At 38.9% G+C, this 16,538-nt stretch overlaps 1 protein-coding gene across 1 annotated transcript in view; it reads left to right on the top strand.

Annotated features, from left to right (window-relative positions):
- Positions 1 to 16,538, top strand: part of SLC49A4 (solute carrier family 49 member 4) — a 71,552-nt gene that overhangs the window by 42,628 nt on the left and 12,386 nt on the right. Inside the window, exons 5-7 of the mRNA XM_059852730.1 lie at positions 1,759 to 1,867; positions 2,496 to 2,563; positions 7,523 to 7,650. Coding sequence (XP_059708713.1) covers positions 1,759 to 1,867; positions 2,496 to 2,563; positions 7,523 to 7,650 — 305 coding nt within the window. The remainder of the gene's footprint in view (positions 1 to 1,758; positions 1,868 to 2,495; positions 2,564 to 7,522; positions 7,651 to 16,538) is intronic.

Raw genomic sequence — 16,538 nt, 5'->3', positions numbered from 1 at the left:
ATCACCTTCCTTGTTGTGGAGACCAGGCAGGGGAGAAGGCTCTGTCCCTGGAGATTGTCATAATGCAGAGCTGTTACTGTAGGATTGGTACTAGGGGTTGGATGTGGCACAGAGCAGCTATCCCACATCACAGTCTGTCTTGTTGCTTGAGTGACACAAAACAAATACACCACAGAAAACACTGCTCAAGTAAAGGACAAAGTTCTCCCTCAAAAGTAGCTCATTAATGAAGCTGAGGTCCAGATAGCCAAAGATTTTGAATATTCAGCAAGTGTTATTTCAGAACACTGCATTCAGACTTATTTCCTCCTAGCAGTCTACAATATGGTTCTATAAGGTCCATGCAAAATTCCCTTTTATTTTATTTGACATATGTTGAAATGGCTTTCACATGAATAGTATTAAATAATATCAAATGCCAAGGTGATACAAGATAGACTAGGATAAGAGTATGGCATTCTTAAAAAAGGAGAAAAGTTGTCAGGAAGACAGTAGCATTCAGAGAAATATAACTGATGTGTAGAAGAGCTGAAAGTTTGAGTGTTGTTTTTCTTTGCATTAAAAGATAAATCTGACACAAATGATATTGAAAGCGGAGGATATGTTCATGGGATGGAAATGTGTTATTCAAGAAGAGGATGTGTGGAAAAGAACAGTGCAAAAAGCACTGGCTGCTGTGTTGTGTGTGGAGCATCTAAGGGAGTAAAGCAGCATAAGCTGCAAACTTACAAATGTTTTGGAGAGTAATTGAATCTCTCTCTCCCTCTTGGCTTTTGTAACTGTGTGCTATCAAATTGCCACTGCTTGCCAAGGAACTGGTACTGATCAGGATCAATTTTATGTAAATTGTTTGAGACCAGAGGGAGCCATGTTTCGGGTTACACAGACATCCCACGGGATAACCGACCTTGGAATCACCATAAAATCTCTTCAGTTTAAAATATCGCTGTTTCAGATTCCAAAGAATATTTTCTTTCCCATTTGAGACATTTTTGATGAAAACTTGGATGTCTCTTAGCAAGGATTTCACATTTGCTTTCAGTTATGGTGAGTGGGGAAAATCTTTGGTTAAATTCCTGTTTAGCTCTATACATTGAAGATGATGATACAGCTTTGACTGTTTCACCTTCACTGAATATTAAAGGCTGAATAATTAGGGGGGAAAGCAAATAAGTTGACTACTTAGAGTAGAATATTATATCTGTGTCTGGTTTTTGTCAGTTCAAATTGTCAAAAATTTCCACTCTTGCAACTGCATCTGCCTCATTTCCAGAGCTTTCCTTGCCTTTCACCAAAATAAAGAGAATTAAAATAGGCTTGGGTTTTTTTTGATCTTTTAAGTGCAGTTCAAGAGGGATGAATCTCTGATTTTATTTTTGAAATAAGCTTTTAATCTTTTAAATTAGTGCTTATTATTCCTAACATACACTTAGGCTAAGTAGGTTGCCCGTGCCAATGCATGGAAGAATTGCTTGCAGAAATGAGAAACATATGAGCCCAGCATGTTACAGAAATCTTTGAACTATGTGGAGAGACTGGTGATTTCTATTATCAGTGCTAAGGTGGTAACATATCAGTCACTAGGAATTCAGTGGCATGGCTGGATACCTTTCTTGTTTTCCCTGGCTCACTCCTGCTTCAGACCTTTGCTATTTTTCTTGGTGGGCAGAATATCTAGGGTGTGATTTACTCTCCTGGCTAATCTTGGTGCAATTTTAAATATAAGCTGAGGCTAATGACAACATTTTATCTTCACAGCAATTTCCGATTCTTGATGATTGCTTTGGCCTATGCGATACCACTGGGTGTTTTCTCTGGCTGGTCTGGTGTTCTGGATTTGATATTAACACCCATTCATGTAAGCCAGGTAAGAATCTCCTGGCTGATAATCAGCAGCTGTTTTGTAAGTGGCATGTTTTTAATTTGCACTAGCATGCAGTTTTATCAGGTTTTTGTGTTTGACATGCTGTTAATACATATGGACCACTTTACTCTCTGAAATTTTAAACAAAATGAACTGTAGCTTTGGCATCCCAAACTGTCAAAACTCTCCCTGCTGACTCTCCATCAGTGGTGAGTGTTTTCAGAACTGTACGTGCCTTTTAACAAAAAGGAAGAAGTAGGTAAAAAAATGGGAGCATTGTTGGCTGCTGCATCTCTAATGAAAGAAAATAATGTATTTATGGTAGAAAAGAAAAGATGAAGTGGGGAGAAGATGATTTCTAGGCTTTTGATAGAGTATTATAAAAAAACAGAGGACATTACTCAGATTCCATAAAGAGAGGTCACATTTAGGGCATAGACTACTTAGTCTTACTTTCTTGTGGTGAATTTATTTCCTTTCCCAGAAAAAGCCTTGCACTTCAGATTATTGTAGAGAGCTGTTGTTAGCAGTTTGGAGCTCCTGCACAGCACTTGTTTTGAAAGTAACATCATCTTATTTTCTGAGCTTTAACACATTTCTCTATGTTTTGTTTTGGTTTGTTCCCTGTCAGGTGGATGCAGGCTGGATTGGATTTTGGTCTATAGTTGGAGGTTGTGTTGTTGGCATAGCAATGGCAAGGTAGGAATAATTACAGGTCCTTCTCCATTTCTTCAACTGTGATTGTCATTTAGGTTATCCTCTTAAGAACAGAACTTGTTTTCTCTCATCTTTCAGAAACTTGAAATGAAAAATTCCTTTTGGGGTTATAATGTGTTTCTAGTAAAGAAATAACTCATAGCATGTTATTGCTTGCTGGGGATTGAGAACTCCACATGCATATACCTGAATTTGGAAGTCAGATTCTTGTTCCTGACAATGGCTTCCTGTATGCTGCTTTTAAAGACGGCTCTGGTGAATTCAGCTGCCTGGTATGAGGGGGGAGAGCCTCATTGTAGCACATTTGGAAAGCATTGAAGAAATTATTTTCTGTTTCCTTCCATTAACACTTTAGGGCATAGTTTCCCAAAGGGATATAGGGAATGTAGCACAGGCAGCCTACCCACAATAACATTATGTTCCTCCACAGAGAAATTAGTCTGGGCCCATTTTGTGCATGTTACTAGATTCCTGAATAGCCTAACTATTTTCTCCTGTATCCTGTGGGCTACAGTATGGGTGTCTGTATGCTTTTTGTAAACCCAGACACAGCTGTCTCTGGCCATCATGAAAGCTGATGACATGGAGAGTGGAACAGCAAGAAAAGGACTGCCCTTCCAAAAGGCTGCTCTTTCTCATTCATTGAGGTCCCCTTTAGGAGAGGGATGGTGGGAGGGAGAAAAAGTCTTTTAGGAGGTACCTGAGCAGTGAGTTTATTATGTGATTAGAACCAATGGCATGTTCCCCTTGCTTTGGGATACCTGAGCATTGTCCAGGCTTCTCTGTGTCCACTCTTTAGACTCCATGTGCAGATATCTGCAGTTGTTGCATCATCATGGTAATGTGGATGGAGAGAATGATCTTTTTAGGACTCTCTTTTTTTTCTTTTTGAAACTCTCTTGTTTTCACTAGCTGTGCTTCATCAGAGTACACAGTGCATAAAGAAATGTGAGGTTTCACATCCTGACATTTTGCAGGCTGCCTAGCAACTGCAACAGGGAGAGGGAAAAACTCCTGACCTAGGGAAAAGAAACAAGGGCTTTTCTCCCATCCACTCCAGATGCAGGCCAGAGGACTTTATCTAGCCAAACAAAGTTCATGCCCTGATTTCCTCTAAAAAGAGTTGCTTCTGATTAGCCAGGCTCAGATACAATGTTTTCTCTGTAAGAGAATAGATGTTTAAAAGCAACTGCTGCAAATGACACAGATGCCATAGGTTGCATGTTGAAGCAGGTAGACTGCCATTTTTCATCATGAGTTAATCTCTAGTATATTTGCAGCATTTCAATAGTAGAGCTTAGAAGCTCACTTAACTTTCCTAGGAGAGAATCTGCAAACTCTATGTCAACATGCAGATCTCAGACTTTATGGTAGATTAATTTATTTAATATACTGCCTAGGTTTAGTTTCAGGAAATGCAGGCAGTCCCTTTAACTGCTTCAAAATTGATTTCAAACCTTGTTGAATACCTGTATTTTGCAGCATTTAGTAAATTTAAGAAATACCAACAGTCTGTCTCCAAATATGTCTTTCTAACTTGGGCGATGCACAGTTCAGATGGGAGGGTTTGCATACAGAAAGGGAGGGAGGAGGTGATTTGTCACTTCTGATGGATGACTCTCCCTCCTAGGCCTATTCAGCATTTATCTGTGTAGGGTTGAATCAATGATGAGTCTGACTGTAATCTGCTGAAAGTTGTAATTAGGAAAATTAAGTAATGATTCTTGTCAAAGCTGACAAGTTGATATATTTCACTGTCAGAACTGTGATTTGCCAAGCAAGCAGCTCTCTCCTTTAACCACCTCTCAAGAAGCTGTTAGTTTTGGGGTGGAATTTTTTTTCCTTTTTTTGTCTTCTGCTAATTTGTTAAAGCAAAATTGGTGCATCTTAGGAATTTGCTCCTTCCATTTTTGTCAATGCAGATTCTATAATTTAGAATTTTTAACAACCTAAGCCTTGCCCTGGAGCATTAGGTCCTGTACTTCACAGTAGGTGTTAAATCATCTGTATTTAAAGTAATGCCCAGTTTGGAAATTTGTTTATCTATCTAATTTTCAAAATGCTGAAAGTTTCTCTCAGCATTATACATAAATCCTTCTACTCTCCACCCACTGCTGTCCTGATAGCCATGAACTTACATGTTTAGCTAATGTGTTTGATGCATTTTTATCATTGAAAAGCCAGGCCTATTTTGGGCAGCTGGTAGGTGCTGTACCCTTTGCTGGCAGCTTTCAAATTCTACTAGTTTGAAGAAAAGCAGTGTCAAAGAGCAGCATTCCTATAATTGCATGGAAACATAAATCTATTCCCTTTTCTCAGATTTTTAATTTTTTTTTCCCCACATTTGCCAAGGATCATAGATATTTCTGAGGTTTTGTCCTCTGCAGCTCAGTTTCAGTTCCTGCTTCTAACCTGCAGTGTAGTCAAAATGCTGAAACTTTATGGCATGGTGATAATTTCCTTAGCAACAGACAGTCTTGTCAGCAGTGCAGGTTTGTGATTTTAACTGGAGGATACAACCTAGGGCTGGATCTGCTGGGAGGCTGGAGGCTGTTACCAGCAGTAGGCTCAGAGGTGTGTGTCTGGCAAAGTGTACACCTTCTCTCCTGTTGTGCCTACTTCTTTAGCAGTTGCAGGCAACCCCTTACATGCCAGATGATGTAGAAGGATTTATACAGAGCAAAGGTTTGAAATCAGGTACACGGTCTGAGGATAAAAGTAATTCCTCATATTTTTTGATTGAAGCAAGTATTATGAAGAGTAGACTAGATTTCCAGTCTTCTTTATTCTCCTGTAACCAGACCAGAAACAGAAGTCCTTCAATTACCAAGTTCAGACTAGGTTATTAGTCATCTATTTTCAATTATTTCTATTGCTGGCTGAATCCAATAGCTAAATAAACCTTTATGTTTATTTAGCTATTGGATTCAGCCAGCAATAGAAATAATTGAAAATGTACTCCAAAGTAAAGGGTCAAATGTACCCCTTTACTTTGGGGTACATTTGACCCTTTTGGAGTTCTGTGATATCTGAGAGAGCTTTGGAGCACACTGCTACCCAAAATGGGATCCTTGTGTCAGGAAGAGTGGCAGCTGCTTGCTAAAGGTAGGTATTTTCTCCACTTAGCTGTCATGAATGGCTTAGATGCATATCAGCCTCCCATCCCCACATATCCTAGGTGGTGGGACTGAGACCAAGGATCCTTTAGAGATCACCCCCAGGCCTGTAGTCTGTGAATGTCCCTCCCAGAAGGCTGATATTTCTCACGTTGTTTCATTAGACAGGATCTACGTCACTGCCCTTGCCTGTAAGGACAGTGATGTTGTCTGCCAGCAGGCAAAGCGGGAGTCTCTGTGGAATAAGCTGGAAGTTTACACTTCGAGATGCTTCTGCAAAGATTTTAAAATTGCTGATTTTGACCCTAGTGATCCCAAAGAATAATTAAAGAAACTCACTGGCAAACCAGTAAGGCGATCCTGGCTCCTCGATTGGATTGTCAGAGAAAAAGTCCACCAGTAGCAGCTGACCTCTGGCTATTGGAGATGAATGCATAAGCCACCTGAACACTGCAGTCATAAACTTCTCAGATTATATGCAGCATTGATCTCCCACTACTGCTTATTGAATTGCTCACTGCTAAATTCAGTGTGGAATTCAGGCACGGGGAGAATCAAAATACAAGGAAAGAAGTTGGTTTGGGGGAGCAGAGAGTGTTTGAGTGCATTACTCCTACATCTCATATGCTATATTTGGAAGTTCTCAAAATTCTGGCAGCATTTCCAGTTTTATCAAGTAAGCTATAAGGTATCTGCTTATAGAATGATCTTTGTCAGGGTAGAGAAGGCAGTTAGCTGGTAGACAGACAAATTTTATCATGGACCAACCTAGGTGGATTGTGCTGCCATTAGCCTAATCAAGGTAGAGCCTGTCAAGGGGGCAGAAAGATATGCTTTAGAAATACATACCTAACCTGTCCATCCCAAAAGCACATCTCCTAAGCGGGAGATTATAGAAAATTACTCATGAACAAATGACATTGCTTTTTCTAATATGTCTTTCCTAGCAGTTAGGTTGACATCCTCTGTGAAAAGAGCAGTTGCACTGATAATTATGCCACACAAGTGCTGCTCATTCTGTTCCTTGAAGGAAAAAGGAAAAAAAAAAGATGAAAAAAGCAATTGTACCATCAGGTGGTATAAATATCATAATTCCCTCTACATAACAGCCAGACTGCCCAAGGACTTGTGGGGTTGTCCTCCCCAGTCTGTCAGCAGGGTCTGTGTAGAAGAGGCGCAGCACCAAGCTTGTGGTTTCTGGAACTTTTCAACCCAAAACAGGCACTGGCAGAGTGATCCCCTGTGTGAGGAGTTCCTTCCTTGCCTAAGGCACCATGAGCTTCATCACCAATGCATCCAAGGGTTCAGAAGCTGTTCCTTGTCATCTTCAACTATGGATTCTTTGGACTTTTTTGGAGTTTTTCCATTTCCCACAGGAATGAATCTTGACACTTAGCTATGTCTTGAATGAAACGCGGCAGCCTCCTCATATGCTAATGGAGCTCTGTGTCTGCCAAGGGAGACTGGCAAATGCTGACAAAACAGTGATGGAAGTAGTGGTGAGATATTGTGTCCAGCAAATGCAGAAGGAAAAAAAACTCTCTTCCAGTGTTTTCATGTGATGCCTTGAGAATTGCTTGAGAATTGTTCTGGTTTGGTTGTTACTTGGTGACAGCTAAAAAATCCATGACTCTTCAGCTTGACAGCTAGAAATATCACCATTCTATAAAAATACCTTTTTTCTCTTTCTGAAAATGAGAAATTACTTTTAAATTATAGTCTCCAAAATGTTTAATGAGGATATTCTGAATTAATTGTCAAGCATCAGATTTAAATAATATGAAAATCGGCATTTGTACTGCTCTGATGTGTGTTTTTATTTTAGATTTGCAGATTTTATCAGGGGCATGCTGAAGTTCATACTGCTGCTGCTTTTATCTGGAGCAACATTAGCATCAACCTGGTTCACTCTCACCTGTCTAACTACTGTCACTCATCTGCCTTTAACCACAGGTATTGACAATGACTTTAATCCCTATTCTTTATAATTGATATTGCAGGCAAATATTTGCAGTCTTCAATGTCTTATAACCTGGTTTGGTATCTTTAGTAATATAGTAGTTTTACTGAGACAAAAAAAAAAGTTTAGAAAGTCTATTGAACCTGAAATATCTTCAGTGCTTTGAATAATGCAATAAAAAGATTAAAAACTTGAAGAACCCAATAACAGGAACCCTGAATACACATTTAAATTTGATTTGGGGACTAAGTGTTTTTCTGCTTTTGAGTCCTTCGGAATAACCGAAGTGAGAAATAAATCAAGAAAAATCAGATGAATGAGAGTAGTGTTGCATATAAGAAACAGTGACATGTCTGGGAATTTAGGGGTTTGAAACTTGCATTAGTTATTAGAAACACATGGTGCATTTCAAACCAAGGTGACCCATAGTGTTTTCAGCCATCTAAATCTGTCCCTGCACAGTGCTGTCCTCTTTTTTTGCACCTGCATGCAGGTTCAGGGAACTTTTCCAGCCCAAAATTAACTCAGCCTGCGCCTCAAAAAGACAGGAAAAAAGCAGTTGGCAGGCATGGGGGAAAAGCTCAGAGGTCTAGTTGGGCTGCCAGCGAGCTGTACCCTTAGTTGAAAGCTAGCACTGCTTAGTTCTTAAAAATCTGTCCTTCACCTTATTATCTGCACCAAAGGACTGATCCACCTGTGATTCCAAGACCTTCAACAGAATAGCAAATTACAGTAAAACCTAAGCCAACAAGGTTCAAAAATTTATTTATTTAATAAAGAATCTTATAAATTCATTTTAAATGAAGAGCCATCTCTGTTACAAGCAATTTAAGCATTCTAGGAGAAATGAAAACTTTTTTTGCCTATTTTTAATAAAAGAGTTTGGTGGGGAGAGTAGTATACAGAGTAGTGTTTTACTCAAATTAAGTTTGAGTTTCAGTAAGTGTCCTTGGTGCACTGCAAATGTCACAACTATAAACTAAAGTGGGTACAGCAAATTGAAATACATGATCAATTCAGGAGCAACACCATCTGGATAGATAGGTCAGATTTGTGCTTTATCTTGAAATTTCAATGCTTTCAAAAATTCTGCTTAAATAAAACATAATTTAATCAATAAATAAATCAAATTTCATGATGGCTGTTGTCATACTAAATGACTACACATTTCCATCAAATCTAAAATAAAAGCAATAAAAGCTTTTTTCTCATGCTTGCCTGCTTCATCACTACAAGCCTGCAGTAATGTAAATTTTTACAGTAACTCTATCCTCTGAATTGATGCAACAAACCAAACACATAAATGACCCTTCAAGTCTATGCATAAGAATGAAGCAGAAACGTTTCAAAAGGGGAAAGTCATTACGTACGTACTCACCAGTGTTCCAAAACAAAACTGATGGAGCTCTCTCTGAGTTTATTTTATTGGTTTTTTTGGAAAGAATTCAGCATGCAACATAGGTTCTATAAGAATTCTTATTTTTTATAGCATGTAGTTCATTGTGCTGGGTTTTTTTTGGAAAGGTCATCCGCAGTCAGGACACTAAAGTAGGTAGGGTGTTTGAGGTTTGATATATAGTCTCCTAAACTAGCATCCCTGGATTCAAATACAGGGATTGGGTTGTACTTTTCATGCAAATACCATTTATCTTAAAATGGATGATTCCTTAGATATAAGTTGTAATTATAGATCAGATTTTTCTGTCAGTGCTTTTCTTATGTATGCCCCTGTAAATACTGAACCATTTTCTTTAAAACATAAGCTTGTTTTGAATAGAAGTGCCAGGAATGTGCTGCATTCCTCAAAAAAAAAAAAAAAAAAAGGCAGTCTAAAGCATCAGAGTCTAATGTGCAGCCAGAAAATCAGATCTCTTTTTTCTTCTGTTTAAATCTCATAGATATGCGGTGGGGGAAGGTTCATATCAGGCTTTTCTCATTAAAGTTCTTAAAAAATAGATGCAATGTGCCTGTTCAATTTAGTTCCTTGTACACAGAAAAGCAGTGCTATATCTTTATGAAATATGCTGTTATGGATGAAAACACACAAGCTATTTAAGCTAATTTATAGGACTTCATGCTAGATTATTCCTCAGTGTAATGATGCAACATGATGATGACCTCTGCATTCACAGTAATTGGGAGAAACGGTACATTTGAATTGATTTGGATGAACTTCTTGTTATTCCTCTCCTTTTAATTAAAAGTTTGAGATGTAGAGTGTATTGGAGTACAAATCTAGGAGGTCAAATGCAGGCTGTGGGCTGGCAGTGTGGGCTGGCAGCTTTTGGAAGTGATTAGTGGTAGCTGGTACAGGTGGAAGTCACTCTGCATATCAGTGGGCAAGTGTTGACAGTGGACTGCCAAGTGGTTATTCTCTGTGTGTTTTGTAGAGCTTGAAGATGTGCAGAACAAAAGCAGACATCATTGTGGGGCTTTTCCCTCATTCATCATTTTAAAATTTTTTTGGTTGATTTTTTTTTTTCATCTGGTGTTCTCTTTTTTCCCTCTTTCTTTTCTTTGGTTTTTTTTTTTTTCTTTTTTTCCAGAAAAGGTCCATAAAATACTTTTTATTACAGAGCCACTTTGCAGGCAGCACTGGACACCTGCTGTAAAGCAGGGGTTGTGTTATTCAAGACAGGTTTTGATGTTGCCAGAAGGTTCATAGGCTCCTCCACTTCCACTTGTCCTGTGGCAAAGAGCACAAGTGTTGGGCTTGGCAGTGCTACAGAGCCAGTGATGGATCTCACTCCACACTTTCAGCCTTCTTCAAATGCTGAGGCAGAGCAAGCAGGGTTCAAAACTGACATGAAAATTTGTGGGGGTGTGCATTTGATCTTCCAAAGAGGTTTTCCCTTCCAACCATGTAGCTCCTGTTTTGGGAGGGACTTCCCCCTCCTCTCTTGGCAAGTGTTGGTCTCTTGAACAAGTCAGGCTTTGCCCTACAAAGCCACAGGTGTTTCCATCTTCAGCAATACCTGGGAACTGCTGAAAGAGCCACATGATCTGAAGGATTGCTGGTACAGTTAAAAGGCAGCTCTTCCACAGGACAAAACAGTCATTTCAGGGAGGAGACAAGACACCTTGTAGGAGCTTTTGTACTGGCCCAGGTGTTAAGGCAGGCTTCACCACAGAGATGAAGGCTGGTCAGGTGACATCATCATTGGCTGCTGTATCTCACCTAACAGCTGCTTGATCCATGAATAAAGTTTGCATCTATAGGCAGACCCTGACAGGGGTTTCCCCAGGTCCAAACCCAGTCTCTTCCTTTAGCATGTGAATATTGGGTGACATAAGCTCATCTCCCTCTTCTGAAAACCCTCTTGCTTGTCTCCCACCTGGGCTCAGAGCAAGCAGTAGATGGATGTGTTTTTATGGAAGCATAAAAAAGATGAGAGAGTTTGGCCAATTATTCACCCTAAAAAAAAAAAAATCTCAAAATATTTGTTTTTAAAATACAAGCAAACCTAAATCCTCTTTTAATTGGTGTTCTTTGTGGCAGTTTTAGTAACGTCTGGTTTAAATACTGGGGGAGGGAAGGTATTTGAAAAAATGGTCATAGCAAAATACATTTTCCTCACCTTGTTTGTATAATATTCTCCTAATTCCTTTTAAATAGGCACAGATATTTCCTACAAAATGTAATTACTTAGAGTGGAGACCTTTAATGCAGTTATTAAAAATCAATGACTGCATTTGTGATTTTAAATTATACTGTTTAGGATTGTTTGTGTTGAGTAATGCTTGCATTGCTTCGTATTTGCATAATACACTCCATTTTTCCTCCTCCCATGGAGGATGAAGTTTTGTGTCATTTGCTGACTTCTTAATGTAACTCCAAAAGACTTTATAAAAAGTGTAGTCATAGTTGTATATATCAACCATAACAGCCAGTGTTGGGAAAAAAGAAAGCAAGGCAATAATGATACAGTGCCAGCTACTATATCATCTGTCTAAAACACCTCTCATCAGCTAATCACAGCTCTCCAAAAACCTTGATTCTGGAATTGGTTTATATTTTAGGCAAGCCTGAATTTTATTTTAAGAAATTTTAATTTTAATGTATATTATTTGCATTTCAGTTTCAAAGACAATTTTATGTACACATAGAGCATTAAAATAGTTTTCTCCATTGAATTCTCAGTGCAGCTGCTGATCTGTTTGTCTTTGCCAAGTTCATTGTTAGTTTGCTTTGTATTGAACTTCATTATGTGAATTTATGTACAATGGGATACTTCGACCCAAAATAATTGCGTAAGCCATTGTATTGCCAGTTTCAGTATCTTGCCACTTTGTATTGCTGGTAGGATCTCTGGATACAAATACTAGCATTTTCCAAAAATTGATATGCAACACTAGTTGCTTGCAGCTCAGATTGAATGTTTTCAGTGTAGCATATCAGGAATATTCTAATATTTATGAGCACATTCAGCAGAAGTTTGCTTTACAAAATCTTTTCTAGTTCTGCATAGCAGACACCGAATACAGTGGCAACTCCATAAGCTGATGACTGTATTTAGGTTAAGCAGCCCACACTTTTATTTTCAGGTTCAACAGATTGAACATTGTAAACACATCTGTCTCTCTGTCCTCATCTACAAAGCACAGAAAAAGAAAGGTGTTAATAATACTGATAGGTTTATTATTTCAGTTTAATTTCTAAGATGTGCTTGGTAAGTGTAAGGCAGGGGAACCCAGAGAATAAAACAGTGGCCTGAAAACATTAACCTGCTTAGGGGTTTGGACAAGTCATTACCCCAACTCCTGCTGTGCTTTTCTCACTCATAAGATGGAAATGACCTTTGTTTTGCTGACAGCTTCTTTAACTTCACAAATAGAAGAGTGCTTGAACAAGAACTAATTTAGGGGGTTATTTTCTTTAAAAAACAGTGTTTAATAGTATACAGTGCTTGAAATTTGGGAGGAGCATTTCAGAGATGAGTATCTATGAATCTGGGCTCTTTAAATATCCATCAATAGCAAGCCTCAAATATTGTGTAATTTCCAGCCTTCTCTTTCATTTCTTGAGGCATACTCAGTAATTTTTTCACTTCTTAGTTCTCCAAACCAAATGCTCTGCTTTCAAAGCAAGTTCCACTTGCTTTTCTCATGAGAAGAATGTAGAACAAATCAAATTTGATCAGATTTTTGGTTACTTTCAAAACTATATCATGAGATAGTAATTTGATCAGTGCGTGCTGGAATGGAAATCCAGGCAGTGAAACATTGATGTTATAAATGTGCACTACAGAGACATCTTTCTTCTATTGTGTTTTTTCATTCCCCTAAGTGAATTACAGTAAAATTTACTGTCTTACCTTAAGGGAGTCACATTTCTCATGGAAAAATTAAGGGTTACTTCTTCCATGACTTTTCTTACCATGGCCAGTAGCAAGAGTTAGATTATAGGGAAGTTTCATTCTACTTTAATGGACTTTAGATTTTGGCAGGAACTAACTTGAATTGTTCAAATTGGTCATGGGGATACTGAAGCACTGAAGTCAACAAAGCTTGCATCCACATGAGGCATCATCCTTTCACTTTGATGTTTGGAATACAGTTATAATGGGCACTGACAAAGTGCCCTAGATCTCCACAGGTTTTGCTTTAAATCGTGTGCTACTTCCAAGAGAATATATTCCATTGTATTTACTCTCCTGTTTATCTCTATAAAATTTGTGTGAGTTTTGGCTGAGTGTGTCTCAAAAAAGAACTGTTACAAAATGCACAGAGTTCAAGAGATTCTGGCAGAGGACTTAGGAAGGAGATACTGTACCACTTGCTTGCATTGATACAGCATTTCCCATGTAAATTTATCTGAAAACTGGTTTTTTTAAGAAATGGTAATGCTTCATGTTCTTTGTTAAAAATCAGCCAAGATACATGTGCCAATGGTTGATATGAACTAATCACATCAGCTGAGGTCCTTCCATCAATTTCATTTGGGTTTGGATCAGCTCTGTATTTATACATTTAGTGATGGTATAATTTAAGAGTAGATTGCTAAACATGTTGCAGAACATCCTAGAAAATTCTGGAAAGTTGTTTGTATGTCAGAGATAGTTGAGTCTCCTTCTGCTACATTGCAAGCTCATCTGAGGACACCAAGTGAAAGCTGTCATTTAAATCACTTCCCTGTTTGAATTCCTAACTTTCCCCCCACCTTTTTTTTTAATTGGTAGAAAGCCTTTGCCACAGTTTGTGGCTGGGAGAAGAGACAGTCTCTTTCTGGGATGTGGGCATGTATTTGCCATCCAGTAGCTCAAGGCCTGTAGGAGATAAGCCAGTCAGGAACCTTCCTTCTTGGCTCTATTTCTCCTCTTTCTGCTAAGCCACTGTATCACCATCAGTCCCAAGTCATCTAACTGGTAACATCTCTACTGCTATTATCAAGGCACATTTCATTCCTTGCGTCCTTCCTGGCCAGCAGAAAGAGTGCTGAGGGACTAGCAAGGGTTACCTCATACCTCAAGCATGAACATGACATGATGAAACATGGCTTGAGCCTCCTGCTGCAGCAGCTCCTGCCAGTTCTCTGAAACAGCTGTGCTGTGGATGGGGTTTTTGCCTTTGCTGATCTTTTTGCAGTGGTCGACCTGAGAAATAGCTGTTTAATGCACACAAACATCTTTTAAACTATTTCAATTAATAACATGTTTTAAGAAACCTAGCCCAGTTCCATTGTTGATGTCCATAGCTGCCCTTGTCTTGGATACACAACCTTGCACAGAACTTCATCGGCAATTAATTGATTCCTTTTCGTAACAAAAAGTGATTTTTTTTAATAGTAGTAGCATGACACACTTCTCCAGTCTATGCCTATCCAAGTTACTTGGATAGGCATACGCTGGAGAAGTGTGTATTATTTCTCCATTTTTCTTTAGGACATAATGTTAGCTTCTTGGTGAATCATCTCTTTTTTTTTTTTTCTTTTGTCAGTGCTTTCAGATCCTGATATTCATTTCCAAGGACTGTCATTAAGATTGTCTTAATTGAAAGAACATTTGCTGTAACTTGAGCAGCTGTTCCTCTGCAGTATAAAATCATGGTAATTGTGTTCGTTCAGCACAAGGTCTCTGTGATGGAAAGCAAATGGTCCCTGTTAATAGGTGGTATCTCCCTGCTGTCCTGTCACCCACGAGCTGGAATATGAGATACACTCTTTAGTGTGTGAAATAAAAAAAAAAACCACTTCTGAACTCTGATTTACTTGTTTCTGGGACTTACTTTTCTAGAACTGTGTGTATCTTATCTTTGAGTTGCTGTCAACGACCAGTTGGATTTGTGACTCAGTTGCCAAATTAGTGGAATAAGCTTTCTGTAGCACTCAGGATAACCCTGGCTGATTTACAGATGCATGAGATAAAAAGCAGTTTCCCATCACGACAATAAGTACCATTTAAAGAAAGCTTTCAGATGTGCACATCTTCCTCATTTTCAGAGCTTCTTTTTGTGGTTTCCCAGTTAAAAGCTATCATTTCCATTAGATGTTAGAATTTAAATTGGCACCTACTAGATGCTGTATTCTGTCTGTCCTTTTGCTGTGACATTTCTGCTTATTAATTCCAAAGGTGTGTGTACCTGTACTTCTCCACAGACCTTGTTTTCTCAGTACTAGCTGTGATCTCAGCTGAGGCACTGTCGTTGGTATTCAGCTGGCAGTTCTTGGTGTGCACACACAAGGCAGGCAATACTTTGGGGCAGCCAAAGGGTGATGCCAAAGCTGCTTTGCTCCTCTCAGTGTGGAAGTGTGAGCTGTGTGCCAGTGGGTGTGTTCCTGTGAGAGTCCTGACAAGAAATTTGAGGGTGCTCTTTCTAAGGTACAGAGTTACTGCCCTTGGTCACTTGTGGTCTGATCATCTTAATACCTTGCAGTGAGTGGTGAGCAATGATGTAATTCAACTGGCATATTTTAAACGAGCAAATCTAGTTTGAAGGCTTCTTCTCATATTATGGAAACCTTGGCACCTACTGTATTAAACAAAATCTGAAGTCTTTAAATGGCTGCTAATTTTTGCTTTCATCTCAGTGACTCTATGTTTCTGGAAATTATATGTCTAGACATTGTCTCTGTTCAGAGGTATGAGTTCCCTTTTCCTGGCTGTTGCTCCTTCTGGAAGATGTTTCAGCCTTCTTGCAGAGGTGTTGCTTCTGACAGTGTGTTCAGTGCTCCACTTTCAGTGGTGCTGTTGGGGCTTTCAGCAGCTTCTCAACTATTTCCACTGTTTGAGTTTCTGATACAGAATTACAGCTGGGTGCCACCTTCTCTTCTTTGGGAGAGGTTCTGAAAATGTTCTCTAGAAGTTACAAGTCTATCTATAGACATCTTCAACTGAATGTAGTAATAAGGAGCAAATGTTCATTTGTCTTAAGAGATTCCTCTATTTCATTTATGTGTTGGTCTCTCAAGCCAATGCAAAAATTTCCAACCACTGAGTGTGATTGGATATTCTGGCTACACCTGACAGCAGTTAGAAAGATTTAGAGCAATATGCAGCAGTGTTTGAGGTAAATGGGAGTTCAAAGAGTGGTTCATGAAACTTTAATACTGGTGAGGACTTGCAGCAAAAATCTATGGATCTTATAACTAGGGAATCAGGTCTCCAGTGTTAGCTAGAGGAGTGCATTAGGAAGAACATCCTAATACTGTGTGGGGTTTTTCTTTCCTCTCTGATGACTCCTGGACATATCTTGCATCAATTTCTTTGATTTATTCTGCAGTTTATGACAGGAGAATTCAAGAATAGGAAAAGCTACCATGGTTTTTTTGAAGAATTGGTTTTGTTTGGTTTTGCATGTGTTTGTTTGTTTTTCTTAACAGCTCAGAGTACTGTGGTATATTCAAAGAAGTGGGGCCACCTCTCCCTCCTTTTTCCTGTCTCGA

This window comes from Haemorhous mexicanus, chromosome 8 (assembly GCF_027477595.1).
Source record: "Haemorhous mexicanus isolate bHaeMex1 chromosome 8, bHaeMex1.pri, whole genome shotgun sequence".
In the NCBI taxonomy this organism is placed as follows: domain Eukaryota; kingdom Metazoa; phylum Chordata; class Aves; order Passeriformes; family Fringillidae; genus Haemorhous; species Haemorhous mexicanus.
Note: the sequence above shows the minus strand (reverse complement) of the source record. Positions and strands in the feature narration are given on the sequence as shown.